Genomic DNA, 26368 nt, shown 5'->3' on the forward strand with positions numbered 1-26368 from the left:
ACACTTCCTTTTCGAATTGTTGCCCTTTGGCCGGTGCTACAGAGCACTGAGCACCAGAACAGCCAGGCACAGGAACAGTTTTTTTTAATGAATGTTAAAACTGCCCCCAAATATTTTCTTTTTTGTCAATACAACCATGTGCAATATTCAGTTCATCCATTCCTACTTATGTCTATATTTAATTTCTATTTTTTTACATATACTACCTCTTCTTCAATACATTACATCACCTGCACATAACTGTATATCTGTATATAAAATTTTAGAACAACATTAATTTGTATATTTTACTACCTCAGAGGCATTTGCAATGCAGTTTGTCCATGTGTCCAATAGACTATTGGGGTGCAAATAGCCATTCTGTGTGTCAGGTTTTATTTACACCTGGATGCAAAAAGTCACCCGGAATGTTTTTTTGACATTTGTGGGTTGTCAAACATGGAACATTTTCATACATCCACTAAAATTTCCTTGGGACCAGCTATGTTAAAATAATTGCAAATGACTAAGAAAAGTGAAGCTAAATCTGGCATGAAAAGGTCTGGCATGTTTTGTTTACAGATGCAACTTTTTGATATCTCATTCAGACATTTATCTTTTTGAGGCTACTGTATTACCATATTTTTGAATGATTACCATATTCATGTACCATGGTATTTACATGATACTTCAAAAAATATATATATAGTTGAATCCTATATAGTGTATATATATATATATATATATATACACACACACACACACCATTGTACAACTGTAGTACATATCCAAAAATACATGGGTTTACCATGGTACATTTTGGTACCCTTTTGTTTGTGGGAGCTCAAAAGACAACCATAGGTTTTAAGAGTTCTGTGTGTACTATTAGGCAATTTTTATTAATGTACATGTGCTAGAAAATTTTATATGGGATGTGTTTTGTGTTGTTGGAGTGATATAAGGATTGAGGAGCAGGTTTGATCGGATGTATCTCAGTGGTAGGGAAATGGCCGCTGTGAGCTAAATCAAATTAGCACCTGATCAGTGAGGGTTCTTGGCTGGCCAGTGGCTGTGTTAATGAGAGCAGCCTAGCCACAGTCACTCTGTGTGTTTTACAAAGCATAAACCACAGTGAGCCTGAACACACACTCGTACACATGCGGTGCAAGGGAGGTGTGAACACACCCCCTGTGAACCATGCGGCTTCAGAGCTATGCATGTGTGTATGCGTTTTTTATTGACTGGAAATACCTCACATCTGCATCACAGGTAATGTTAAACACATTTCAACAGAATAAGAATAGACTGTATTATGAGACTATGTGCAAAGATTTAATACAGAGCTTGCAAGGCAGCACTGTATTGATATTCCTCAATCATTCTGGTTTGGGTTTCTTTTAAACCCCTAACTCTAAGTACAGACTCCATTCAGACTTTGTTTTGTAGATAAATTCAGCCTTAGGTGTGAAGGTCTATCTATTTTTGGTTTTTGTAAAATGTATTCTTTAAATTGAAGAGAATCTCTTATTGACTTACATTGAGAGAATGTTAAGCATTCGAATTGTGATAGGTCTTGTCTTCTTCACAAAATTATTTTCTGTTTATAACCACGTTTACACCGCAAAGACGGTGCTGCGTATGTTTATTCCCATTCACAGTTGACAGAAAACAAGATGCACGCTGGGTGTCATGGCAACAGCAAAGCGGCTATAATGCTACATATCAGTCACACAAAAGCAAATCCTAAAACCTAAGCTTAAACACTATTCTTTTGCAGCCTGGCAAGCTCTGGTATTTTCTTCAGGAAATTCAAATCTACAATATATTATTCATACCATTTTCAGCGATTGTTGATCATATCCTTAACTGCATTTCTAAAGCTAAACAAATAAATGACTATACCAATGTTTCCCAGCCTTTTTTGTCTTATATACCCCCTATCAGTCCTATCAGTAAAGCTCAAGTATATCAGTACCACACCAGAAATGTGTTCCTTAATTCATATTATGTTGGATACCATTTAGTATTAACATTAATAGTGTTAAAGTCACTTTTAATAAAAAAACAAGCGATACTGTGGGTAAAAACAGACTCACCAAGTAGCACTAATATTCTGCTCTTATCAAGTCGTAATTTCTGTAATATTTAGATTAATAAAGCAAAATTTAAATGTTTCCTAGTACATTGGAACCTACTTCAAGGGATAGTTCACCCATTAACACATAATAATGTTGTTCCAAACCCTTATGGCTTGGTTTCTTCCATAGCCTCTAAAAGGAAATGTTAGGCAGAATGACAGCCAGTCACTATTCACTTGCATTGTATGGAGACAAAAACAAAAAACAATTAAGTGAATGGTGAAGAAGACTACCTCACTGGTAATCACTGGACTAGGACTGGTCACATTACTCTTTTAACACACTCAACATTCAGATATGTGATAAAGCAGGACTTGTTTAATGTATGTGGGATTAAAAACCTTTTTGGCAACTTAAATACAGTGTTCTGCATCCTGATATAGATATTGAAAGAAGGAAAGAGAGAGGCGAAAAAAAGAACAGCACATACAGATCTTTGACCAGCTGTTTTTAGAATGCCTTCCAGTCCCCATTGGCTGTATGCCCCATTCCTCTCCTCTCCTTTCCTCTCTCCCCATGTCCTCATTCATTCTTTCCATTGAAGTTTTACCCCATCACCATTAATCTCCTTTTCATTATGTATTTTCTCTCCCATTGCTTGGTGAGGAGCCATGAAAGTATTCTGTGTCCACTGCCCTCTTTATACTTTTTGGTCATACACTGTTACTTAACTTTCCTTCACCTTTCATTCAGTCTAACATGTCTGGGTCTGTGGTCTTGTGTTTAATGTGTCTGTATCACTCATTCTGAGCTCTGTTCCGTTCTCCCTGCTCTTTTCTTAAAGGTGAAAAATGAATTGAGGATGACCCAAAAAAAGTTTGCCTGGAAACTAGGATAAGAACAACTGTTGTCCTACTAGCGACACCATGTGCGGTAAATTGACAGAGCGACATCTGAAGTGTGAGATTTTCACAGTTCCCTTCTTCCATGTTCTCTATATTTTTGGGAGGAAAGGAGAGGGACAAGTGGACTTGGAAGGATTGACGAGAAGGTAGTGATACGCTCCATCACTACAGCTGAACACACCTTTTAAGACCCCATGAAATGTCTTGGCAAATGTAGTTTTCTTTCCTGTGTTGACTTATTTCCTATTCAGACAGGAAGCTGGGGTGGGACATATCGAATCTCTTTCTTTTAAATAGCCAATAGCAAGGCCGTAGGTTCCGTTTGAATGTTGGTAGGGACATATAGCAAGGATAATATAAAAAAATATTGGTATTAAGAAAATGCAAGAAAGGTAATATGGGCAAAATAACATTATTACCTCATATAACAAGTCTAATTTCTTAAATAAATTTCTTATTTCTCTGCCTCACCATATAAATGTTAGCCCTTTTTTTAAAAGAATCTCTAAAGAATAAACAAATTAAGAACTGACCACTAAGGCTTCATGGTTAGGAGGAAAAATGTTACATGCGATAAACTTGGATAATGTGACAGCAATGTGTGATGCGATAACCCTAAGGATAATGGATTAAAATTGTCTCGGTTACTGTCGTAACCTCCGTTCCCTGATGGAGGGAATGAGACGTTGTGTCGATGTAGTGACACTAGGGTCACCCTTGGGAGCCCCAAACACCTCAGACCTTTGAGAAAAGACCAATGAGAATTGCCGAGTGGAATTTGCATGCCACTCCCCCACATATGGGTATAAAAGGAGCTGGCTTGCAACCACTCATTCAGGTTTTGTGCTGAGGAGCCGAGACAGGGTCCCGGCCATTTCAGCAGGTAATACAGCATTGTGGCAGGGCCTTCTGTCACTCACTTGACGTTGTGTCGATGTAGTGACACTAGGGGTCCCTATACGAAACGCCACAACTAGCTGAACCATGTTACGTGGACTGCCGGTGAAGGTGCAAGCAAGCTGCTGCGTGCGTAGTAGCAGGTGCACCGGTCTGCACGTATTTTTTGTGTGGTAAAATTGCCCAAATGTAGGTCAGGACATTTCCAATTTTCTGAAAGTTGATATCTGATAGTTGTTATCTGAAAATCCATATCATCCCTACCTAAATTTATGCCTATGGCCAATAGTCTTTGAGTCATATTTTGGTCCATTTTTTCTGGAAGAGAAAAACTGTACATTTTAACATTTATTTAATCAAATTTAGAAGTACACTATAGCATTTAAATGGCCTTAAAGCAGATATTCACTAAAAACAGTCTGATCTCATGAAAATGTGACTGTGGCCAAATATTTGCAAAATAATTTTACATGGTTCGTTACACGTTTTGCAGCAGTTCCAAGGTGAAATGTCCACTGAGTGGCGCTAAAAGTGAGTTACATTTTCTCCCAGACAGATGAAGTTTTAAGGTTAATGCGTTGTCGAGTTTTAAATCAAGAAAACGTACCTCCCTACCCTAAACCTAACCAAAACTGTCATAAAAAACACAATTGCTGAAGCAACCACATCATTTTGTGGTGCTTCTATGACACTTTTGGCTCACGTGTCGACTCACATGGTTTTCTGGACTCATACTCCAGTCCTTTGCATGGCAAGTGCAATGCTTTATCAGTTGAGCTACTGTGCAATTTGATCACACTTGAAAAACCTTGTAAATGTAGCTGGTTATGTACTGTAAATGTTCAAAATGTATCACCTTACAAGTCATGCACTATAGTAAAAGTGTTTTGGTGTTATAAGATGTTTATAACAGTGTTTATAAACAGTGTTTGTGAAAAGTGTTTATGGACTGGTAAAATGCCGTTTTACTAGTGATTTGTGTGAAAGTGGAAAAAAAAAGTGTTAATTTCACCATGAAACTGCGTTGATATGTTGATACGTGCCACATAAAAATAATTTTGCAAAAATAAAGATCAAATAGCGTGATTCTATCAGACCAAGTTGACTAAAAAAACACACTGATTCTCAACTTGGAGATCTTTTGTGAATGACACCCACTCTTCTGCCAAACATTTTTCCATCCATTTCTCTCGCTATCTCTGTCCAATCTCTTTTGCTTTCTCTCTCTGTTTACTTGAACTGTCAGTTCTGATGACCTGGTTCCTGGTAACTGGTCTGGAGTCTCAGATTAGCTCTTCGGTTGAGGGAAAGAGTGAAGGATCATCTCTGTGGCTTTGATGTGAATTTTAGCTAGGTCAGATACTCTTGACTGCAGTCCCTGAGTTACGCTTTCTGTAGCTGGTGCACAGCGGTACTAAAGGCACACATTTTAGGAATTTATGAGCTTTGGTTAAGATAGGACATCAGCAATTCACACACTTCACACGCTGTCACTGACGAGGGCAGGTGGAGACGCGAGGGGAGGGTGGAGTTGGAAAGAATTTAAGAGAGAAGACTAATATAAGTGACATATCTGAAAAAGAAGGGAAGGAAAAGGTTTTTGAAAAGAGCATAACTGATGAGAAAGGAAAGGATAGTTGACCCAAAAATGAAAATTCTGTAATCATTTACTTAACCTCATGTCATTCCAAATGACTTTTGTTTTTCTTCCGTGGCACACAAAAGGAGATAATAGAGACCGGCAGTCTTGGTCACCATTTACTTTCACTGTATAGAATAGTAATGAAAGTAAATAGTGACTGTGTTCCATGGAAGAAAACAAAATCATAAGGGTTTGGAATAACATGAGGGTGAGAATAAATGATGGCAGAATTTTCCTTTTTGGGTGAACTATCCCTTTAAGTTAAAGTTTGGCAGAGAAAGGATGCCTGCCAGGAAAAGGATGGATGGGTAACCTTAGAGAGAGATGATGTGTGTTTATGAGAGATAGAGAGAACGCCACAGTGAAAGTGATAGAGAAATGACTGTGGGGTGCAGATCTCTTTCAGCTGAGCATCAAAGCTAATGCCCAGGGATCTTTGATCCTCAAAAAGGGGTGGGGGGAGGCGGGGGGGCTGAATTTGTGTTAGCACAGCAAATCACTGTCTAAACATTCTAAAGCCATCTCATGCTCTGTTTCAAAACTTTAAATAAATAGAAATTTCTGGAAGAACATGCAAGGAACATGTAATCCCACAAGTCCAGGACTGGAAATGTGTGTAGCAGTTAAACCTTTCCTGGTACTGCTCTTAACGCACACCCCTCATACACCATTTCAGCATTATTATTTATGCCAGGGCACATGTGAACAAACATACACACAGCAGGCACCTGCTGTGGAGGGCGTCAGCAGAGCTCTCCTGGTGATGCACTCCAGCACACACCTTACAAGCAGGATTATTGAGATTAATAACTGGTGATTATTAAGATGAATACACCGATTACGGCTGTTGTTCAACACTTCCACACGCTTTTTTGCATGTATTGTACACGCACTCTTTCATTGCATTGTATGGAAATATTCACGTCATATCTCCATCAAAATATCTTCCTTTGTGTTCAGCAGAAGAAAGTCATACAAGTTTGACATGGCATAAGGGTAATTAATCATTAACTCTCATGTTGTTCCAAACCCGTATTACTTTCTTTCTTCCATGGAACACAAAAGAAGGTAAGGTTCATTCTCCATTCACTTCCATTTGTAAAAAGATGCAATGAAAGTGAATGGTGACTGAGGCTTCCTAACTTTCTGCCTAACATCTTTTGTGCTCCATTGAAGAAAGAAAGTAATCCAAATTTGGAACAACATTTTACATTTCATTTTGGAGTGAATAATCTTTTTAATTCCAGCTAGATCACCTTAAACCAGCTAAGACCAGAAAACCACCTTAGGCTGGTTTAAACTGTTTTTTGCAGCCTATCACATAGCTTTCACTGGGCTAGATATCTGCTTGATAAGGCTGATAGGCCTAAACTGTAACTATGGAAATTGAAGGCTAATAATGCATGGCTCATGAGGCTGCTGGTAAACTTAAACTATTACACTCACCTTCAACAGTGAAAAAAAAGATGAGATGGGTGGAGTCCAATGGAAAAGCCAAGCTTTCCCTCTCAAAAAGAAAAAATGTGGCCTACTCCTCCACCAAGCTGAACTGAACTGATTGACACCCCCTACACACACTCACAAATACATCAAACACATACACATACCAACCCTCTTCAGCTCTGTCTTTAACTGTGTGGGCAATGGCATTGATTTTCTCTTGAGCTGAAGAGATGACATCACTGTTAGATGGGAGCAGTATGTGGGTGGGCTCTTCTGCATGTCCAGCTTTATTTGAGTGCTCTATGATAGGACAGTGGTTGCAGAGGGGTCTCACAGCAATGGATGAGGGATTACACGAATATGCTTAGTCGTTACAGGAGCTTGACATCATTAGAAGCAGCAAGGGTGGAAGTGAGCAGTGATAGGGAGCGTTTTGCTTTTTGGCCATTAACTCAAACACATACTGTGAGAGAGAAGGGCTGCATAGTGACAGTGTCTTAAAGTGATAGTTGACCCAAAAATGAAAATTCTGTTCCAAACTCGTATAATAACAAAAGATTAGGCAAAGAGTTAGGCTGAATGTTCAGTCTCAGTAACCACTTTCACTGTATGGAAAAAAGAAAAGAAAAAAGACTGAGGCTGGTGACTGAGGCTGTCGGTTCCTAACATTTTGCCTAAGAACACCTTTTTATGTTCCATGCATGAAAAAGGTCATTTGGGTTTGGAACAACATGACCATAGTGTGTATGGTACCATAGTATGGAGAATTTTCATTTTTGAAAATGAAATAAGGACAGCTTCTGTTATCTAATGAGCCGAGTGAATGGGTGAAGAGGGAGGATGACTGGAGGAGAATGTTCCCAATTATCTTTAATAATCCCACTGTAATCTTTCACACTAAATGGAAATTGTTCGGAAGGGAAAAGCATGGTAAGATAAGGAAAAAATAAAAATAAATTTCATGCAGTAATCTGTCGTCATTGGTCAATGAGCTTGATGTTTTTTCTGCTGTCATTCATCTTATAAAGGGCAAAAGGGAAAATGAAAAAATAAGGAAGAAAGAGTAAAGACAGCTACTGTAGCTAGTTATAGTTTCTGGAGTGAGAAGCAATTAATCCAAATATTTGTGTGTGCTGTGTATTTTTATATTTAGTAGAGTATCGTGCTGACTGTTAGCTTAGCAACATGCTAATGCCAAACTATATTGAAGTTAATTGTTAGTCGAGTCTCCAGTGAGGAACACTATTTATGTGGCGTACAGACATGTAAAGCATTCCAAATCGGTCACTTGTTCTATGATGGTTAGGATGCTGCCTTAGAAGGCAGCTGTCTATGTTGACAGCTGGCAGCTGGCAGTAAAAACCTCATTAGGTTTTATATGAACAAGCAAAACTACCTAACATTCACGTTACTAATTAATCTATAAAGCTCCATTTTAAACTGAATTGTCCCGCTTTAACCAGCTGTAAATCCCACACAGCACAGTTTACAATCAGAAATATGAATGTGAGAAAAAAGAGAGAAAGAGACAGAGTGAAATATACACTCACTGAGCAGATTGTTAGGAACACTATGGTCCTAATAAAGTGCCCAACGTGGTCTTCTGCTGTTGTAGCCCATCCGCCTCAGTATAGTGATTATCTGAGTTACCGTAGCCTTTCTGTTAGCTCGAACCAGTCTGGCTATTCTCAGCTGACCTCTCTAATCAACAAGGCATTTCCGTCAGCAGAACTGCCGCTCACTAGATGTTTTTTGTTTTTGGCACCATTCTGAGTAAACTCTAGAGACTGTTGTGCTTGAAAATCCCAGAAGATCAGCAGTAACAGAAATACTCAAACCAGCCCGCCTGGCACCAACAATCATGCCACAGTCGAAATCAATGAGATCAAATTTTTTTCCCACTCTAATGGTTGATGTGAACATGAAAACGAAACATACAGCAGTATTAAGTCAACAAACACTTGATTATATCTATTTGACCAAAATTCAAACTCAGAACAAGCTGAGAAGATAAAGTACAAAAGTCCAATGCAGATGAAAGAGAAACAAATAAGTAAAAGATCGCAATAAATCATGGTTTTGAATAACTATACACTAAACAAAGAATTGCAATTGTATCATATCATGACCCAGACACCAATACAGTGTCGCCAGAACCCTGCTGATTTACAACCCTAGCATTAAAGCAATTTATTGACTAAGATAATGCCTAGTAAGTGTATAAAAACTGAGAAAAAACAGATTTTAATTTTTTTTTTCTCCACTTTAGGAACTTAAAAAAACAGCCTCGGTTCTCAGATAGTGACTATGAAAACCAAACATCCAATGATGTGAAGGGAGAGAAAAGCGTACAAAAGAAAGAATACAAGGGATGGATTTTCATCGACTGATGCTGACCGGGAAAGCCTGGTGTGTGGGCTGACTGGGGGTTTCTGCCGCACAAGCACTCGTAAATTTGCAGCCCTCCCTCCCCACCTCTACCAATCTCTCACTCTCCCTTCCCTTCACCTCATGACCCCCCTAAGCATAATGATAATTACATGCTTTATGAGGAAGTGAAGCAGGAGGACAGTGCATAGCTCAACTCCACGTCACTGGATGGGATGGGTACGACGACCCCTCTCAGCCATTACAGTGATTAAGTAAGATTTGCTATGTCAGTGATGCAGATTGTAGTCTACATCAGCCCTGGACACAAGAGGGTCACCTGACTCACCTTTGCTAGTGATAGAATTTTAATAAGTTACTGTAATTTCAATGTTATCAACACCAAATGCCTGTTAGAGCTGCCCTTATGAAGTCTTATAGTTTATACAGTACATATTCACAGAGGTATGGCTGCTCTCGGGTTGATGGTTGCTGGTTAGCCAGTTAAACCTAGAAAAATAAGGTTTGCTCACTTTACATAGGGGTTTAGCCTCTCCATAATATATTTTAGTCAGAGGGATAGCAGTATAGTCTGTTCAATGGTAGTACTGTTGTTAGATTCAGGAAATATTTCATAAACTGTTGCTTACAAACTTTGTGATTGATAGTTGTATTTTAGTGTTCGTCATCTTTGATTAAAAGATATGAAATTTGCAGATAAAAAATAAAAAAATATTACAAGAATTTAGACAGTGCCTATATGTGAAAACTCAAGTATAGATATAATATTGCAGCTGAGAGAAGGTTTGTGCTTGTGGTTTGTGTTTTTTGTTTACCTTTCCTTTCATTCTTCATGCTTTTTATCTCTGTTCTGTTCTTCCCTCTCTTTCCTTACTTTACTCTGTCCTGCTCTTCCCTTTCATCTTCACCTTCTCTCTTTCTCTCTCTCTCTCTCTTCCATCCCACCCCTGCTCCAGCTAATTGCCGCAGAGCTCATTGATAGGAATCAATGTGCAATGTTTGATTTTGAGCCAAAGCACAGGAAGGTGAAGCAGAGCAATGAACACACAAAAATACACACACATACACACTCAAACTTTCACATTTTATCCTCTGAGGAATAAGGGGTGTCTCACCCAACACTGTGTGCATGCTGGAGATCCCATATAACCACTGCGTAAACCCCTGAATCAGTTTTATCATAATGCTGAAAGCCATGTCACACAAATAAATAGAGTAATCCTATCAAAAGCAGAAGGTACTGTGTGTCTGGGATCTTTCTTCTTGTCCTGTAACCCTAGTGGAACAGACTGCGTGGAGTAGAGCGAGTAGTGTAAATCTGTCTCCTACATGAAAGCATCTTTGATAGGCCTCTACTCTCATCTCATCTCCACAAGCATGCTACTAATGTTCTGCCTCCCAGCCAAAATATCCCAGCAACACCTGGCACCACGAAAAAAAAAAAAAAAAAAAAAAAACGGATTAAATCATTAGAGAAACACACGGGAGGAAGGAAAAGAGAGAGCGAGGGATGAAGGAGTAGAGCATTGAGGTAATGGGGGTGGGGATGAACAACTTCATAAGCTTGGCACTGTGCTCCTGGTGCTGTGCCCGTTGTTTATGTCCAAACACATCAAAGGCAGCAGTAATAGCGGTTGTTTGCAGACCCACATCTCCTGTTCACCTGGACTGACCTGTTATACACTAAGGGCCAGAATAGTGGTGGAGGGAAACAGGTTCCTCAATGAGTAGGCCAAGAAATGTTTAGACCTGGACACTAGCAAGTCAGTATGCCTAATGAACGGACATTAGGAGATAAACTTTCCATAGCACAGCGGTTGAAGCAGCTCCAGGGCTTCAGCAGCTGTGCTGCTCTTGTTTACAGGCCACCACCTGCTGCTGGAGGGGCCTTTGTGACAGGCGTCTTCTCCGAACTGCATCCTCACCCCAAACTGAGTGCATGTGCGCTGGGTTTACACATCCATCAGAGTCCCTTTATACTGAAAAGATCAGTTTAGACCAGCATGAATATTCATGGTGGTCCAGGCTGGTTTTTGCTGGTTGGTGCTAGTTTGGTGCTGGTCTAGATGGTGGACCCAATCCTACCCCTACTTTGGTGTTTACAAAAACAAAAACAAAAAAACAATTGGCTGGTCAACCCGCATGATCTTACTGGTGTCTTGCTGCATCCAAAACACAACAAATGCTAGTTACCAGCAATGCTGGTCTTTTAAGCAGGATTAGCACCTTCTTAAGAAGTGAAGTCATGGAGAAGGCACTTTTTAAAGGGATAGTTCACCCCAAAATGAAAATGTTCTCATCATTTACTCACCTTCATGCCATCCCAGATGTGTATGACATTCTTTCTTCTGCTGAACACAAATTAAAAGATATTTAAAAGAATAGCTCAGCTCTGTAGGTCCATACAATGCAAGTGCATGGTCACCAGACCTTTCAAGCTCCAAAAAAGTAATCCATACAACTCCAGTGGTTAAATCCATATCTTCAGAAGTGATATAATAGGTGTGGGTGAGAAACAGATCAATAGTAAATTTTTCCTATAAATCTCCTCTTTAAAATTCACATTCTTTCAAATCCTGAAAGTGAAAATGAAAGTGAAGATTTATACTGTAGTAAAAAAGGATTAAAAATATTGATCTGTTTCTCACACAAAAGGTGATCACTTTCAGCATCGCTTCACATAAAGACAGCATAAAAGTAATCCATATGACTCCAGTGGTTTAATCGATGTTTCTCAAGCAATCCAGTTGGTTTTGGGGTAGAACAGTCCAAAATGTAACTCCCTTTTCACTGTACATCTTGTCACTACAGTCTCTAAGCATCATGAGTTCAAGCTCAATTACACTTCCTAGTAATTGACACATGTGCTGAGCTCTAGATGGCACTATAGGAAGTATAACTGGAATTGAAATCATGATTGCCAAGGAGACAAAATGTACAGTAAAAAAGAAGTTACATTTTGGTCTTTTCACACCCAAAATCAACTGGATTGCTTCAGAAGACATTGATTAAACCACTGGAGTCTTATGGATTGCATTTATGCTGACTTCATCTTCTTTTTGGAGCTTCTGGAGTTCTGATCACCATTCATTTGCATTGTATGGATCTACAGAGCTGAGATATTTTTCTAAAAATCTTTATTGTGTTCAGCATAAGAAAGAAAGTCATACACATCTTATATGGCATGAGGGTGAGTAAATGATGAGAGAATCTCATTTTTTGGTGAACTAACCCTTTAAGGGTGGTTTTTTGAGAAATCTCTTTTATCTTTAGAAATAAAAAAAGGTCAATGTACAATGAGAACATACTGTGACTTTAAGAACTCAAAACATCCTCACCAGCCAAAACGAGATCATTTGTTGAAACTAAGTTGCAAAAATGGCTTCTGTACTTCCGCAACTTATTGATGGTGTGTTTATACATCAACAATGCCTATTTAGCTTTCCCAAAAGGGGGAAAGTTATTCTAAGGTTCAGAGAGAGGGTGGAAATTGGCAATGAAAAATGAAATTGTTTTTGGCACAAAAGACCTTGACTAACATTATAGCTTGACCTCACGGGAAAAGTAAAATGCTAAAAAAAAATGTCTGACATTGCCCCTTCAAATGAGCACTGCGGAAATGTAGTGCTTTTTTAAATTGAAAAACCTACAGTAACTCTGTCCTCTGTTTTTCTGTTACAGGAAACTTCAAAGGATTGTGTAAGCAGATAGATCACTTTCCAGAAGACACAGATTATGAAGCAGATGCCTCAGAGTACTTCTTACGTGAGTGCCTCTGATGGTATTCATGTTCTTACCATCTTGTTGTACCGTGTTCAATTTTATTCCTGTTAGGCATTTCAAGTAGAATCAAGTTGGACTATTTTTGCCCTAGTGCTGTTACTGCTGAAAAAAACTCAACCTACATGTGCATTGTTTAAAACACACTCAAAAATGTTTGGGGAAGTTTATTCTTATAGCGGGATGACGGGAATGAAACATCTCACCTGGAAATGAATGCAATAGGGCTGTATTTTAAGTAACCTCATAGTCTGTACTGAGTTCCACTTATCTTTCTGTTTCTCATGCTGTTCAGCTGTATAAGGGTAGTCTGTACTCTTTGCGGGAGTGTGTGAATGTTTTCTCGTTCTGTTTAGACTCTGAGATGCTGCAGACTCCAGCTTGTACAGTACAGCTCAACTAGGCCCCATTACAGTCCACTGGCTCCCTCGTAAACACATAGCATCGATTTCCACTCTGTTTTCGTCTGCGCAAGCAGACCCAGGCAGTGAGTGTCAAACAAGCCACAAGCATCAATCCTAAAATCACAAGCAGGACTATCAGTTACTGTCATCAAAACAAGGGCTTGAATTGACCGGAAACAACATGGTAACAACCCAGAGTAATTAAATATCCTGGAACTGTTGTGTAACTGAGAACAATGGGCGGGGGGGGCTCTTTGAGGGAAAATGTGTCTAATACATAAAAATAAAAAAAAATAAAAAGATCTAAAGATCTAATCATTATAAACCAGCCCAACCCAAGCATGGAAATTCATGCTGCTCTAACTTGGTCTTTTCAGCAGGGAGAATGTAATTTTACACTAAGAATGTTACGTACAGCAAAGAGCCTTAGGAATCAGAACTACCATCATCCTTCAGAGCCTTTGCCCAGCCAGTCAGAACTATTTAACCTACTTAAATGAACATCCATTGGTTAGATGATGATACAAGATAAAATACCATACAATTATCCCAGTATAGACTCCTCTTAAGCATCATGCATCAACCCAAACAGGTAGCTGACCTGCTGTAATTAACTCTTCACTAAGCCTATGATTATAGGTTATACAGTTATACAGCGGCATTGACTCCATTGCGGTTCATGGTTAATTGACACTGTCATAATGATGCATTTGCAATCTGAGTATGCAGGCCTCAGTCTGAATGTCTGAGTCGGCTCTGTCCAAGTGTGCCTCACCCTTTGTGCTGCTGGATAGGTGCTGAGATTTGAACCGGTTTGAGCAGGGCACATTGCGTGCAAACTCTGCAGATAAAGCCTTGCCAATAAGTGTCTATATGTCTACCTGTATGCAATGTTCAAAGTGAGGGTGAGTAATGATAACAGAATTTTCATTTTTGGGTGAACTATCTCTGTAAGGGACCTCCCATAAAAACAAAAAAATTAAACTTGGGGAGCTCTCGTTCTGTTTTAAAATTCTGTCGAATTATTGCCCTAACATAACATAACATAATGATTTCTGTTGAAAAGTTCTAAACACTTCTAACACTTCACTTCTAAACACACCAAGTGTACCATGTACAGTTTTACGAAGCGTTTACAGAATTTAACATCTTCGTGTTCTCATTCTAAGAGTAAAGTTACAAATCTTCATGCTGGGGTGCTTTATGTACCAATAAAAATAGTAATGATAATGGGCTCAAAAAACAGGCCTGACATTGGTTAATCAGTCCAATAATGGCACCAGATACTGAGACCAGTGGACCAGTACAGGTGGAGATGACCTGCAAGCAGGGACAGACAACTACCGCAGACCTCACACCCTGTGTGTGTGTGGGTGTGGGTGTGTGTGTACGTGTATATGAATGCATGTGTATTTGTCCTTTTCCTTAGCTGCAATTGGACGAGTAGACCGCAATGCTCCCAGTGGCTTGTGAATTAGGACACTAACTTCCATAAATATTTCAGCCTCTTTCTTATATAGGTCAGCTTTCTGTCTCTCCTACTCTCTCTCCTCTTCTTCGTACTTCTCCTCTCCCTGGTGGTTTATGTCTTATCCTTACAGACATCTGTTCTGTACAACCTTTGGTCACCGACTGTGTCCTGGGTTAGAGTAAAGTAACGGGAGATCTTCAAAATAAGCAGATATAGAAAGTAAAGCTGAGTTCTTTCTGGTTTGTGGAATAATTCTAAATTGGGGAGGTTTTAAGTTGCATCTCTCTTTTAGGTGGATTTCATATCTAGTTAGACTGCTTGGTCTGAACAATAGTTTGACAGCTTTCTGTATATGCCCCCCATCTGCTGTTGGTCAAACAAAGAGATAGTCCCGCCCCAATTCACGGCATTCATTGAGTAACATTGTTGGGACAGGTCTAAGTAGTTTGCTCAAAACAAACAGAGCACAATAGAAACACAGTGTTTACAGTTTTTGAGAAAATTTACCTAAGAATGGCCTATTAATAGTTGTCTCTGCATATTGAGATGGAATGGGAGAAAATATTTTAACACTGAAAAAGTTACATACTTCAGCTTTAAACAATTAGGTTAACAACATTTATTTGAACATATAAATGTATAATTAACTTAATATAAAAACACCATATTCTATATATATGAGTCATGTGATAAAATGTGCAGATTGACTGTCTCAGAAGCGGAGTCAACTGAGACTTGTCCTCAGCCACCTGTATTGAGGTGAGTAACCGTGCCACCATGAGGACCTACTAAGTAGTGGGAATTGGGCAATTCAAAACTGGGGAGAAAAGGGGATAAAAATAAATAAATAAATAAAACAAAAACTTTTAATTATCGACTTGTTTCTTACATTAACCTATTGATTTGCTTCAGAAGACACTCATTGATCGACTGGAGTCATGTGGATTACTTTTATGCTGCCTCAATGTGACTTTTGGACTGTCAAAGTGCTGGCATCTGTGTACTTCCATTATAAGGACCTCACAGAGCTCTATCTTCTTAAAATCTTAATTTGTGTTCTGCTGAAGAAAAACAGTCATACACATCTGGGATGGCATCAGGGTAAATGAATAATGAGAGAATTTTCATTTTTGGGTAAACTATTCCTTTAAGGCTACTCAGTGAATTAGTGAATCATTCATATGAATTTATATGAACCATCTGAATGAACTGACTCACTTAAAGGAATGCTCCAGGTTCAATAAAAGTTAAGCTCAATCGACAACATTTGTGGCATAATGTCGATTATCACAACAACAACAAAAAAGTTTTTTTTTTCTTTAAAAAAAGCAAAAATCGAGGTTTAAGTGAGGCACAATGGAAGTGAATGGGGGCCAATTTCTTTACATTAAAATACTCACTGTTTCAAAAGTATAACCACAAGACATAAAGGATATGTGTGTAAACAGGAGTTCAGTGTGATAAAATTACTTACAAACATTTCTGTGTAAAGTTATAGTCAATTTTACAACTTCTTTGCCATGATGATGTAATGTCAACAAACCCCAAAACCCTAAAACGACTGTAAAAATGATAATTTAAAAACTTTACAGCTCAAATAATGCACAAGTTTTAACAGAAGAATGAATGCAAGTGCTTTTCTAAAATTATAAGCTTCACATTTCTGTGTTTAAACCCTCCAAAAATTGCCATGTTCACTTTTATTGCACCCATTCACTTCCATTGTAAGTGTCTCATTGTAACCTTGATTTTTGCTTTTTTAAAGAAAAGGAGGTACGAGTCGAAATTCATTTTTGTGGTAATCAACATTATGCCACAAATGCTGTTGATTGAGCTTAACTTATATTGAACCCGGAACATTCCTTTAAGATTTGGAGTTCCCAATGCTTTAAGAAATGGTTCACCCAAAAATGAAAATTCTCTCATTTACTCACCCTCATGCCATCCCAGATGTTTGACTTTCTTTCTTCTGCTGAACACAAACAAAGATTTTTAGAAGAATATTTCAGTTTTGTAGGTTCTCACAATGCAAGTGAATGACCAGACCTTTGAAGCTCCAAAAATCACATAAAGGCAGCATAGAAGTAATCCATAAATCCATATCTCCAAAAGCGATATGAAAGGTGTGGGTGAGAAACAGATAAATATCCTTTATATATATATATATATATATATATATATATATATATATATATATATATATATATATATATATATATATATATATAAATTCTCCTCCCTGCCAAGTAGGTGGCAATATGCTGTAAGAATGCAAACTGGCAAAAACAAAATAAAAAGTATGTGAAAGTGAATGTGAATGTGGAGATTTACAGGGAAAAAAAAGGACTTAAATATTGATCTGTTTCTCACCCAAACTTACCATATCCCTTCTGAACATATGGATTTAACCACTGGAGTCGTATGGATTACTTTTATGCTGCCTTCATGTGCTTTTGGAGCTTCAGAGTTTTGGTACCCATTCACGTGCATTGTGAGAAGCTTCAGAGCTAAATTATTCTTCTAAAAATCTTGATTTGTGTTCAGCAGAAGAAAGAAAGTCATACACATCTGGGATGGCATAAGGGTGAGTAAATGATGAGAGAATTTACATTTTTGATTGAACTGTTCCTTTAATATAAGCCCTGACAGCACATGTACATCACCCAGATGTCTATTTGATGAAGAACAACTGGAAGACTGATTTTTTAGGTTGTTTGCTCATCTGCAATATGTCTAAGATGTTTCCTCTCGTATATCAGCTACTGCCATGTTACTGAAAAATGTAGTTAAATTAGTAGCGTTGCTACTTTTTGTTAGTTACTCCCCAACACTGAGAGGGAGCATGACAAATTGCAAAAATAATACGTTATTAATAGCGGTTCACTTAACCAATGTAGGACATATTATGTTCATACCAACTGTGAACCGTACCGAAGTTTGCATGAATTGAATCAAAGACCACCTTTTCTAGCATACTTGGTTGTGGTTAAAAAGGACGCAAACAAGTTCGGAATCGAACTTTGACCAAACAAACCGAACTTTGACGTCAAATGGACTCTAAACTGCACCAAAAGAGTATTATTGTGCTGTGTGTTCTAGTATAGACTATGGTTTGAGATGTGTGAAAAGCTCTCTTCTCTACCCCTTAGGAAGCTGTTATGTAAGAAATCTGAGCCACAACTGAAGAACCACATTAGTGATATGACATATAAGTGATGTCATAGAGGGCATCATACAGTTAAACCATACACCAAATAATTGACCATGAATTTTGAAAATATACACTGAAAATGCAAAGGGGAACTGGGGGAAATTAAAACAGTTCAGTGTTCACATCTGTACACATGCTGCACATAAATTCCTATGTATATTCATGCCTGTATTTTTAGACACCAACATTTGCATACTTACATGCAAAATTACTGTATGGATTCATGCACATTTGATAATGGGGGAATTGTGCTCTGATTCTCAAGCACCCATAGGTATACGCTTGTTGAGGGTTAGCATGAAAGAAATATCTTAAAAGCAGTAGCAAAATATCATCTGTATACAGGGGTTAAATTGGGATTTCGTAGGTGGGGGAACCCTAAAATTGGTTGATGTCGATATCGGGCATTCTGAGATGCTATTCTTCTCACCACAATTGTACAGAGTGGTTATTTGAGTTTGAGTATTTCTGTAACTGCTGATCTCCTGGGATTTTCACACACAACAGTCTCTAGAATTTACTCAGAATGGTGCCAAAAACAAAAAATATCCAGTGAGCAGCAGTTCTGTGGACAGAAACGCCTTGTTGATGAGAGAGGTCAACAGAGTATGGCCAGACTGGTTCGAACTGACAAAGTCTACAGTAACTCAGATAACCGCTCTGTAAAATTGTGGTGACAAGAATAGCATCCCAGAATGCTATTCTGAGATGCGGGTTGGTGCTGTTTTGGTGGCACGAGGGGGACCTACATTGATCGGTGTATATCTAATGTTACAATTTAAAAGTAATTGCACATTGTTCTTAACGAGGGAAACAAACACCTTCTGCACAACTACTTTTTACTCAAATTGTTATTCTGATAATATAATTGGTAATGAAAACATTTGTATGAAATTATAAGAGTTTAAAATTCTTCACTGCTGCATGAAGAAGCATTTTCACTATAGTGAATCCCACTGTATATTTGCTAAAAAAAAATAAAAAATAAAAAAACACCAAATAAAAATAAATGCTGAATCAACAAAAATGGAGTACACATCAATATTCAGATAACAGTGAAACCTTTTACAGTGTGTTGGTTGAGTGGTCTTTTGTTCTCAAGTTGTAGTTCTATGATATTTTGTTCTGATGTCACTTTGGATGTGATTGATTCCTGATTCAAAACCTCTTCGAGTATACAGCTTTATAACAAAACTAAGCAAATCGCTACTGCATATCAGTGGATCTAAGAAATGGGTGAGCAGTTGATTCCATATTACACGATTTCTATGAATCAGAGATTGGACCACGGCACGGTACAGAAGCAGAACGCGCGTCTTTGCGGGTTCGCGCGGTCTCGTGCTGCTCTCGTATTCTGCCTCTACCAGCGTCCATAACTGACTAGAGCGAAGCATAATGAGCTTGAAACATTTTTGAACAAGTACACTTGCTAAATAGAGATGGAATGTCTCAAGGGGATCAAACAAAAACCGCATCGGAGAATACAGTAAATGGGATGGATTGACAAACAAGCATTTTCTTTTTCTTTTTGGAATCGATGGTGCCAGAACACTGTTCTGGACCGTATCGGCCCAGTTTAACCCCTTTCTGTATATGTATTTACAGCACACACACCATGAAAGTACACACCCACACACAAGAGCACACACACATTCACACAGGCCCTATCAGTGGCAGGCTTCTCTTTGCTGGAGTGATCACGAGTATGCAGAGCCTAGGCAGTGGAATCAGGCAGTTCACACATCCACACACAGTTATATAACAGTGCTGAAGCATTCTGAAGCACCAGTGGGTTTTTAGATCATGCCGTGTCAGAACTGCATTCTTCCAACTACTGAGGACCAAACAGCACTGGGAGAGGAAGAAGGGAGGGAGAGAATGAAAAAGAGAAGGAGAGAAAGAAATAAGAGGGGAGTGAAAGCTAGAGAAGGGTAATAAGGGTGGAAACAGTGAAAGAGATAATGGCTGAATTCCATTTCATGTGATTTTTTATTAAGCCTTTCGCTCCAATCCTTCCCTCTTTATCACTACAATTTTGTTTTGCCTTGGTGCAGCTAATAAGAGCCATGGCATTAGCATTAGTCTGTATGTGATTAAAACGCGCTATAAACAAACCAGTCTTCAACAAACACTGGCTATTGAACCACACTGACAAATATAATGATTTTTTCCCCCTATCTTTACAAAAACGTTTCCAAGTGTCCAAAAGCCTCTCTAAACAAATAAAACATAATAATTGTACATGAGAACAAATTACACATGCAAATATAGCAATCACTATGGGAATGCTCTCTCTCCAAAGCATGCAGTCATGAGTAACGAGCTCTCATTCCGTTCCATTCTGTGTCAATTGAGCCATCATTGAGTCTGTGTCATGGTGGCAATATGTAATTAGAGTGAACAATCCTCTCTGCCCATATTTGGATGACTTCCACCTCTGGTTGCGGCGTTCTAAATCCTAGTATGATTGGTTAGGTGTTCCATGACTCTGGACAACGTACAACATTTCCGATGAAGTCATCTGATCCAGGAAAGCTAACGTGTTTTTAGCCAGATAACATAGTTCAAAACCATTTCCATTTTTTGTGTGAAACAAAAAAGACAGTGTAAATGCCTCAATGAAATATGAGAAATATGGTATGTAAAGTAAAGAAAACAAAGAAAAATCAAGGTATCATTTTAAAAAATCAAAGAATATTTTACTGTGCTTCATTTCTAATTAAAGGAATGTTCCAGGTTCAATACAAGTTAAACTCAATCAACAGCATTTGTGGCATAATGTTGATTACCACCAAAATTAATTTTGACTTGTTCCTCCTTTTCTTTATAAAAAGCAAAAATCGAAGTTACAATGAGGCATTTACAATGGAAGTGAATGGATACAATAAAAGTGAACATTGCCAATTTTTGGAGGGTTTAAACAGAAATGTGAAACTTATAATTTTATAAAAGCACTTGCATTAATTCTTCTTTTAAAAATTCTGTATTATTTGAGCTGTAAAGTTTTTAAATTATCATTTTTACAGTCGTTTTAGGGTTTTGTTGACATTGCATCGTCATGGTAACGAAGTTGTAAAACTGGCTATAACTTTACACAGAAAAGGTTTGTAAGTGATTTTATCACACTAAAATCATGTTTCACACACATATCCTTTATGTCTTGTGGTTATACTTTTGAAACAGTGAGTATTTTAATGTTAAAAAATTGGCCCCCATTCACTTCCATTGTGCCTCACTTAAACCTTGATTTTTGCTTTTTTAAAGAAAACAAATTTAAATACATTTTTGTGGTAATCAAAATTATGCCATAAATGCTCTCAATTGAGTTTAACTTGTATTGAACCCAAAACATTCCTTTAAGATGTAATTTTGTTAAATTACACAAAAAGTGAAAAAATAATATTTAATAGTGTGAATTTAAGAGCCATAAAATGCTAGCTATAAAATTAGCTTTAGCAAGACCAAGGACCTGTCATTTTATTCCAGAAATGTTTCAAATATAATTTACACCACTGAAGTTTCTACCACAGAATGTTATCAATGTAAAAATCAGTTTTGGATAGATTACTTCTGAAATGTAATCCGGTAGTGATTACAAATTACATGACTATAATGTAATAATTTAGATTACGCTTGTAGGTAATATAACTGGATTACTTTTTGATTAATTATTGCATGCTATCCATAACATTTTACTAATCTGATTATGCACATTTTAAAATGTAAAGTAATCTACTTACAAGTTCTTGAATTTAGTAATCTGATTACATAATTCAAATAACATGTATTTCATTACTACAAAGCACTTAAATTCCGTAATTTGAGAAGTGGTGGAAATGACATTTGTTGCACTAATGTCTGTAGACAAATCAAATAAAATAGTGAGGGTGTAAAAAGCATTTTTTTTTACTGATTTTATTTTCTCTAAAAGCCCACTGGACCAAAAGTGCCCATGGTTGAAGAAACACCTAAAGACAAAGTTTTTTTGTGCATTTGTTGTGATAGTTGGCATGGACTGCAGAATCTACATGTAGACCATCAGCAGGAGATCCGGAGTATCAGTGACTGTATGGCTCTCACCCTCACAGGCATGCAGTGAGGATCTGACTCTGACCAAAACTGGCTGTGACTGGATGACCCAGACACACACACAGGCACACACATACCGAAACGCTGGCCAATAAAATCAATGAGGCTGGGGCTGGCCGAACAGGGTTTGCATGTGCCGTGGCTGCAGTAGGTTAGCTCAAGGCACAGATTAGGCTGGTACTATTGTAGATGGCAATCAAAGAGGGAGACCCTGTCCATGCCAGGGCAAGCAGGAATTTAAAGGGATAGTTCCCTCATGTTCACCCTCATATTGTTCCAAACCCGAATTACTTATTTCCTTCTGTGGAACACATAAGATGTTATGCAGAATGATAGTTACAGTCACCATTCACTTTCGTTGTATCTTTTTATAATATAATATATAAATGGTGACTGAGGCTGTCACTCTGCTTAACATCTCATTTTGCATTCCAGAAATAGTCACAAGGGTTTGGAACAACATATGGGTGAGTCAATGATGACAACATTAAAACTTTTGGGTGAACTAACCCTTTAATGAATGATCATTATCTCGCTTCTGCTTTTTAAACCTCCCTCCCTCATTTTCTGACTTCATAAATGACAATCCATCATAGTCCTAACAAGGGGGATGGGGCACATGACACTAAACCCTGAGGCATTGGGCATGGAGCACACACACACACACATGCCCACACATGAGAGTCCAGTACACTGCTGGTGTCACCTGATATGAAATCGCTCAGCCTATAGAGACTGAGTACAGGGCCCACGCCTCGCCGACTGGCCCATGATCGCCATGCTTTGCTTTATTGATATATTTAGAGTACAGTTGTCCTGTAGGTCATGTGAATTGCATCGCTGTATATTGTGTTAGGTTCTCATCAGGCATTAGCAGGACTCTAACAGCAGGCACTCATTAAGCTATAGAGAGGCAAGAGATGGCTGAGCCTACATGTTGACAACCTGTGGGTTTACATGGTGTAATAAAAGTATTTAAAAAAATATGTTATGGTAAGTTGGGTGGATGGTGATGGGGAATGGTGGAGTAGAGATGTTTACTAAGGCCCCATGAAATCAGGGTCATGGAAACTTAAAAAAAAAAAAAAAAGTCCAAAACAGGAAAAGCACATCCTTTTTGGCAGATATGGTTAATGTGGTCTGATTGATTAGAAACAACATTCACGTCAGAGCTGTGGCCTCATCCATACAAATGCTCTGACCGGTTGAACTGTGATGCTAATGTGGAAGAAATGGGTTTAAATCTTGCCCGAGTCATGTTTCCCTTTACCCTTTCATGTTCCCTCGTTTCATGTCGACTCTCAACTGTGTCTGTCAATAAAAGAGATACAGTTGCAAACAGCCCCCAGAAATAAATTATAAAAAAGGAACAACATTCATGCTGATCATAACTCTGACTTTATGGAGTTTAGTCCATGTCTGTTAGCTTTGAAGTCATCTATATGCTAGTGCACTCTTAAAAGTTGACAACACGAACTTTTTGACAAAGATTTTCTTATACTTCAGGGAAAAAAGACCAAAAATATTGTCATCTTCTTCACTTACTGAAATATCCATATGTTTGTCCTATCAAATGCTCTCAAAAATGAGAATGTCCCTCCACCTGCAACTGACCAACAAGTAGCAAATCACAGTTTATGGCTGTGATATAAAATAACAAAATATGGTTTGCATGGAAACATGTTGTTTCTCCAAGTGCAACACATTTTCTTTGAACACACATTCATCCATTGTTCCTCTCAGCAGCTTATGTATTATATTACACTATGAGCTCTCTGTGATTGTGAAGAATTAATATAGAAATGATAAACCATTTCTTTGAATTCCTAAAACGGAGCTGTAAAAGAGGTACCACTATGTAGACGGCACAAAGAAGTATCAGGCATGTGTAAAAGCAAGTTGTAAAAAATTTATATAAAGCATTAAAACTTTTTTTTGCCATATTATTTGTGGCTTGTGTCAGAATGACACCTTAAGCACTGTTTGCCTTGGTTTTAATAAAATGGCCATTATACAGTGTGTAAAATGTTATTTCTTTGTAGTAGTAGTAGTTCTTTTCGTGCTCAAAATACAACTGTTATAGGTCAAGTGAGTACTAAACGTGATTATGTGTGTTTGTAGCCAGTAATGATGTCATGCAGATGATGTCATGTGCTGTATGACATCAAGAGTGTAGATTTTGCTTGAACATGGGGGGGAGGGTTGCAGCATGAAGCATTTACTTGTTTCCATTAATCATGGTACAAATATTGGGGGGGGGCTGTACTTGCTTGTTTTGATTCCCCGGCATCTATGCCCCTGTATGACATAATCTACATGGCTGAATCTTTGGATCCTGTTGATTAGTTACTGTTACTATTAGTTACAGCTATACTACTATAGACTTACTGCTACTAAAATAAAATAAAAAAACACATTAGTACACAGGAAATCTTGACATTTATGCCTGATCATTTCAGGATTTGTATATTAATTAAAATGTTTATTTTATTTTAAATATTTACAGCTGACCATGGGGGACCACCATAAACTTTGGGAGACCACAGGAAGACCCACCTTCTGTTAATTCTGTAATCATTTACTCAGAGTAAATGTTGTTCCAGACCCGTATAACTTTCTTTCATCCATGAAACACAAAAGTAGATGTTGCCGAATTCATGCAGATATCACTCAGTCACCATTCATTTTCATTGCATGAAAAAAAGTGACTTGACTGAGACTAACATACTGCTGCAATATTCTTTAAAACATATCCTTTTGTTATCCACAGAAGAAAAAAAGTCATACAGGCTTGGAACAACATGAAGGTTAGTAAATGGTTACAGAATTTTCATTTTGGGGTGAACTATCTCTTTAAAGTACATTTTTGTTGCATTTAATGGTGTTTTTGGGAAATATTGGCAGTCAATTGTGGACCTGCAACATTGTCAGATTGTGACAGAGCTGAGTAACGCAAATGATGTCATCATACTAGGACTACTGAAGCACTATCAGCCTCTGGTGTTTTTATCCTCATTTGCTCTGTGGAATGAGCTGTACTGCATGTTTACAATTGAGGTATTTCCAGATTGCAAAGTGTTTTCACTATAATTGTGTTATTTTGAGAGCAATACTCACCACTTGCTTAAAATTACCTAATGTGTTGACTACTATAATGCATAAGCACTTTAACTGTGCTCATTGCTGTTCTCACTCACTCAATGCAGTGACAAGACAAGGCTTTAACAGTGTTAAGAGGAAATGGTTTGTGACTGTGTAGATCCGTTTCAAAAGAAAGTAGCTTTACAGTGCTTTTGCAAGTGTTCTTTGACTGTATTAAAAGAAATGTAATTCAATAAGTCAAAAGTGTTTGCAAAACATTATCCTATAACCATTCTTGTAATGCATTACTGGTGGGTCAAGAAAACCTCCTAGTCATATTTAACTCAAAATCAATACAAAAAAATATGAAATTATATTTGGTGGGGGGTAAAATGTACATAACTCTCATGAAATTAATGTCACAATCTAAAATGTCTTAATAGCCTAAAAAATGGCTTTATTTTCTATATGCAAAATATCATTTCCTATTTATTTCTTTTATTTTGGTGTAAAATAGGACCATTTTCTTTACATGTTTGTGAGAATTACCCAAAATGCAAATAAAAAAATGCAACTAACAGTATAATTGTGCATAGTTGCAGTGAGCATGAAACTATCAAAATTCAAGAAACATTAAGAAACCAAAAGGTGATTTTTCAGACTATGTAATAATGTGTCATAAAACATTCGCATATGGTTGGGCATGTGTACTTCATTGTAGTATTTTTACATTTCAGTGATTTTATTGACATTTTTGTTGACTTATGTACGATAAACAATTTTGGTACTGTTTTTGGGTCGCCATTTGACGTTCAATGTCAAATCTGGGTCCTAAAGCAAAGCCATTTGAGAATCACTTTATTAACAGATGTCAGGCCTGTGACTGTGCTGAAACTGTGTTAGCCAAGATCAATTCATGATGAGGCAAAACTTGGGGGCATTTTGTTAAGCAAGGTCAAGTGTGATTTGTTTGTATGCACAGTTTGAGATGGCTTAGGTA

General features: G+C 37.8%; 1 protein-coding gene across 1 annotated transcript in view; it reads left to right on the top strand.

The window, feature by feature from the left end:
- The window catches only part of cacng2a (calcium channel, voltage-dependent, gamma subunit 2a), an 89943-nt gene that overhangs the window by 47606 nt on the left and 15969 nt on the right, over window positions 1-26368 (top strand). The window contains exon 2 of the mRNA XM_051716975.1: window positions 13014-13097. Coding sequence (XP_051572935.1) covers window positions 13014-13097 — 84 coding nt within the window. The remainder of the gene's footprint in view (window positions 1-13013; window positions 13098-26368) is intronic.

The sequence above is a fragment of the Myxocyprinus asiaticus genome, chromosome 14, assembly GCF_019703515.2.
Source record: "Myxocyprinus asiaticus isolate MX2 ecotype Aquarium Trade chromosome 14, UBuf_Myxa_2, whole genome shotgun sequence".
NCBI lineage: Eukaryota > Metazoa > Chordata > Actinopteri > Cypriniformes > Catostomidae > Myxocyprinus > Myxocyprinus asiaticus.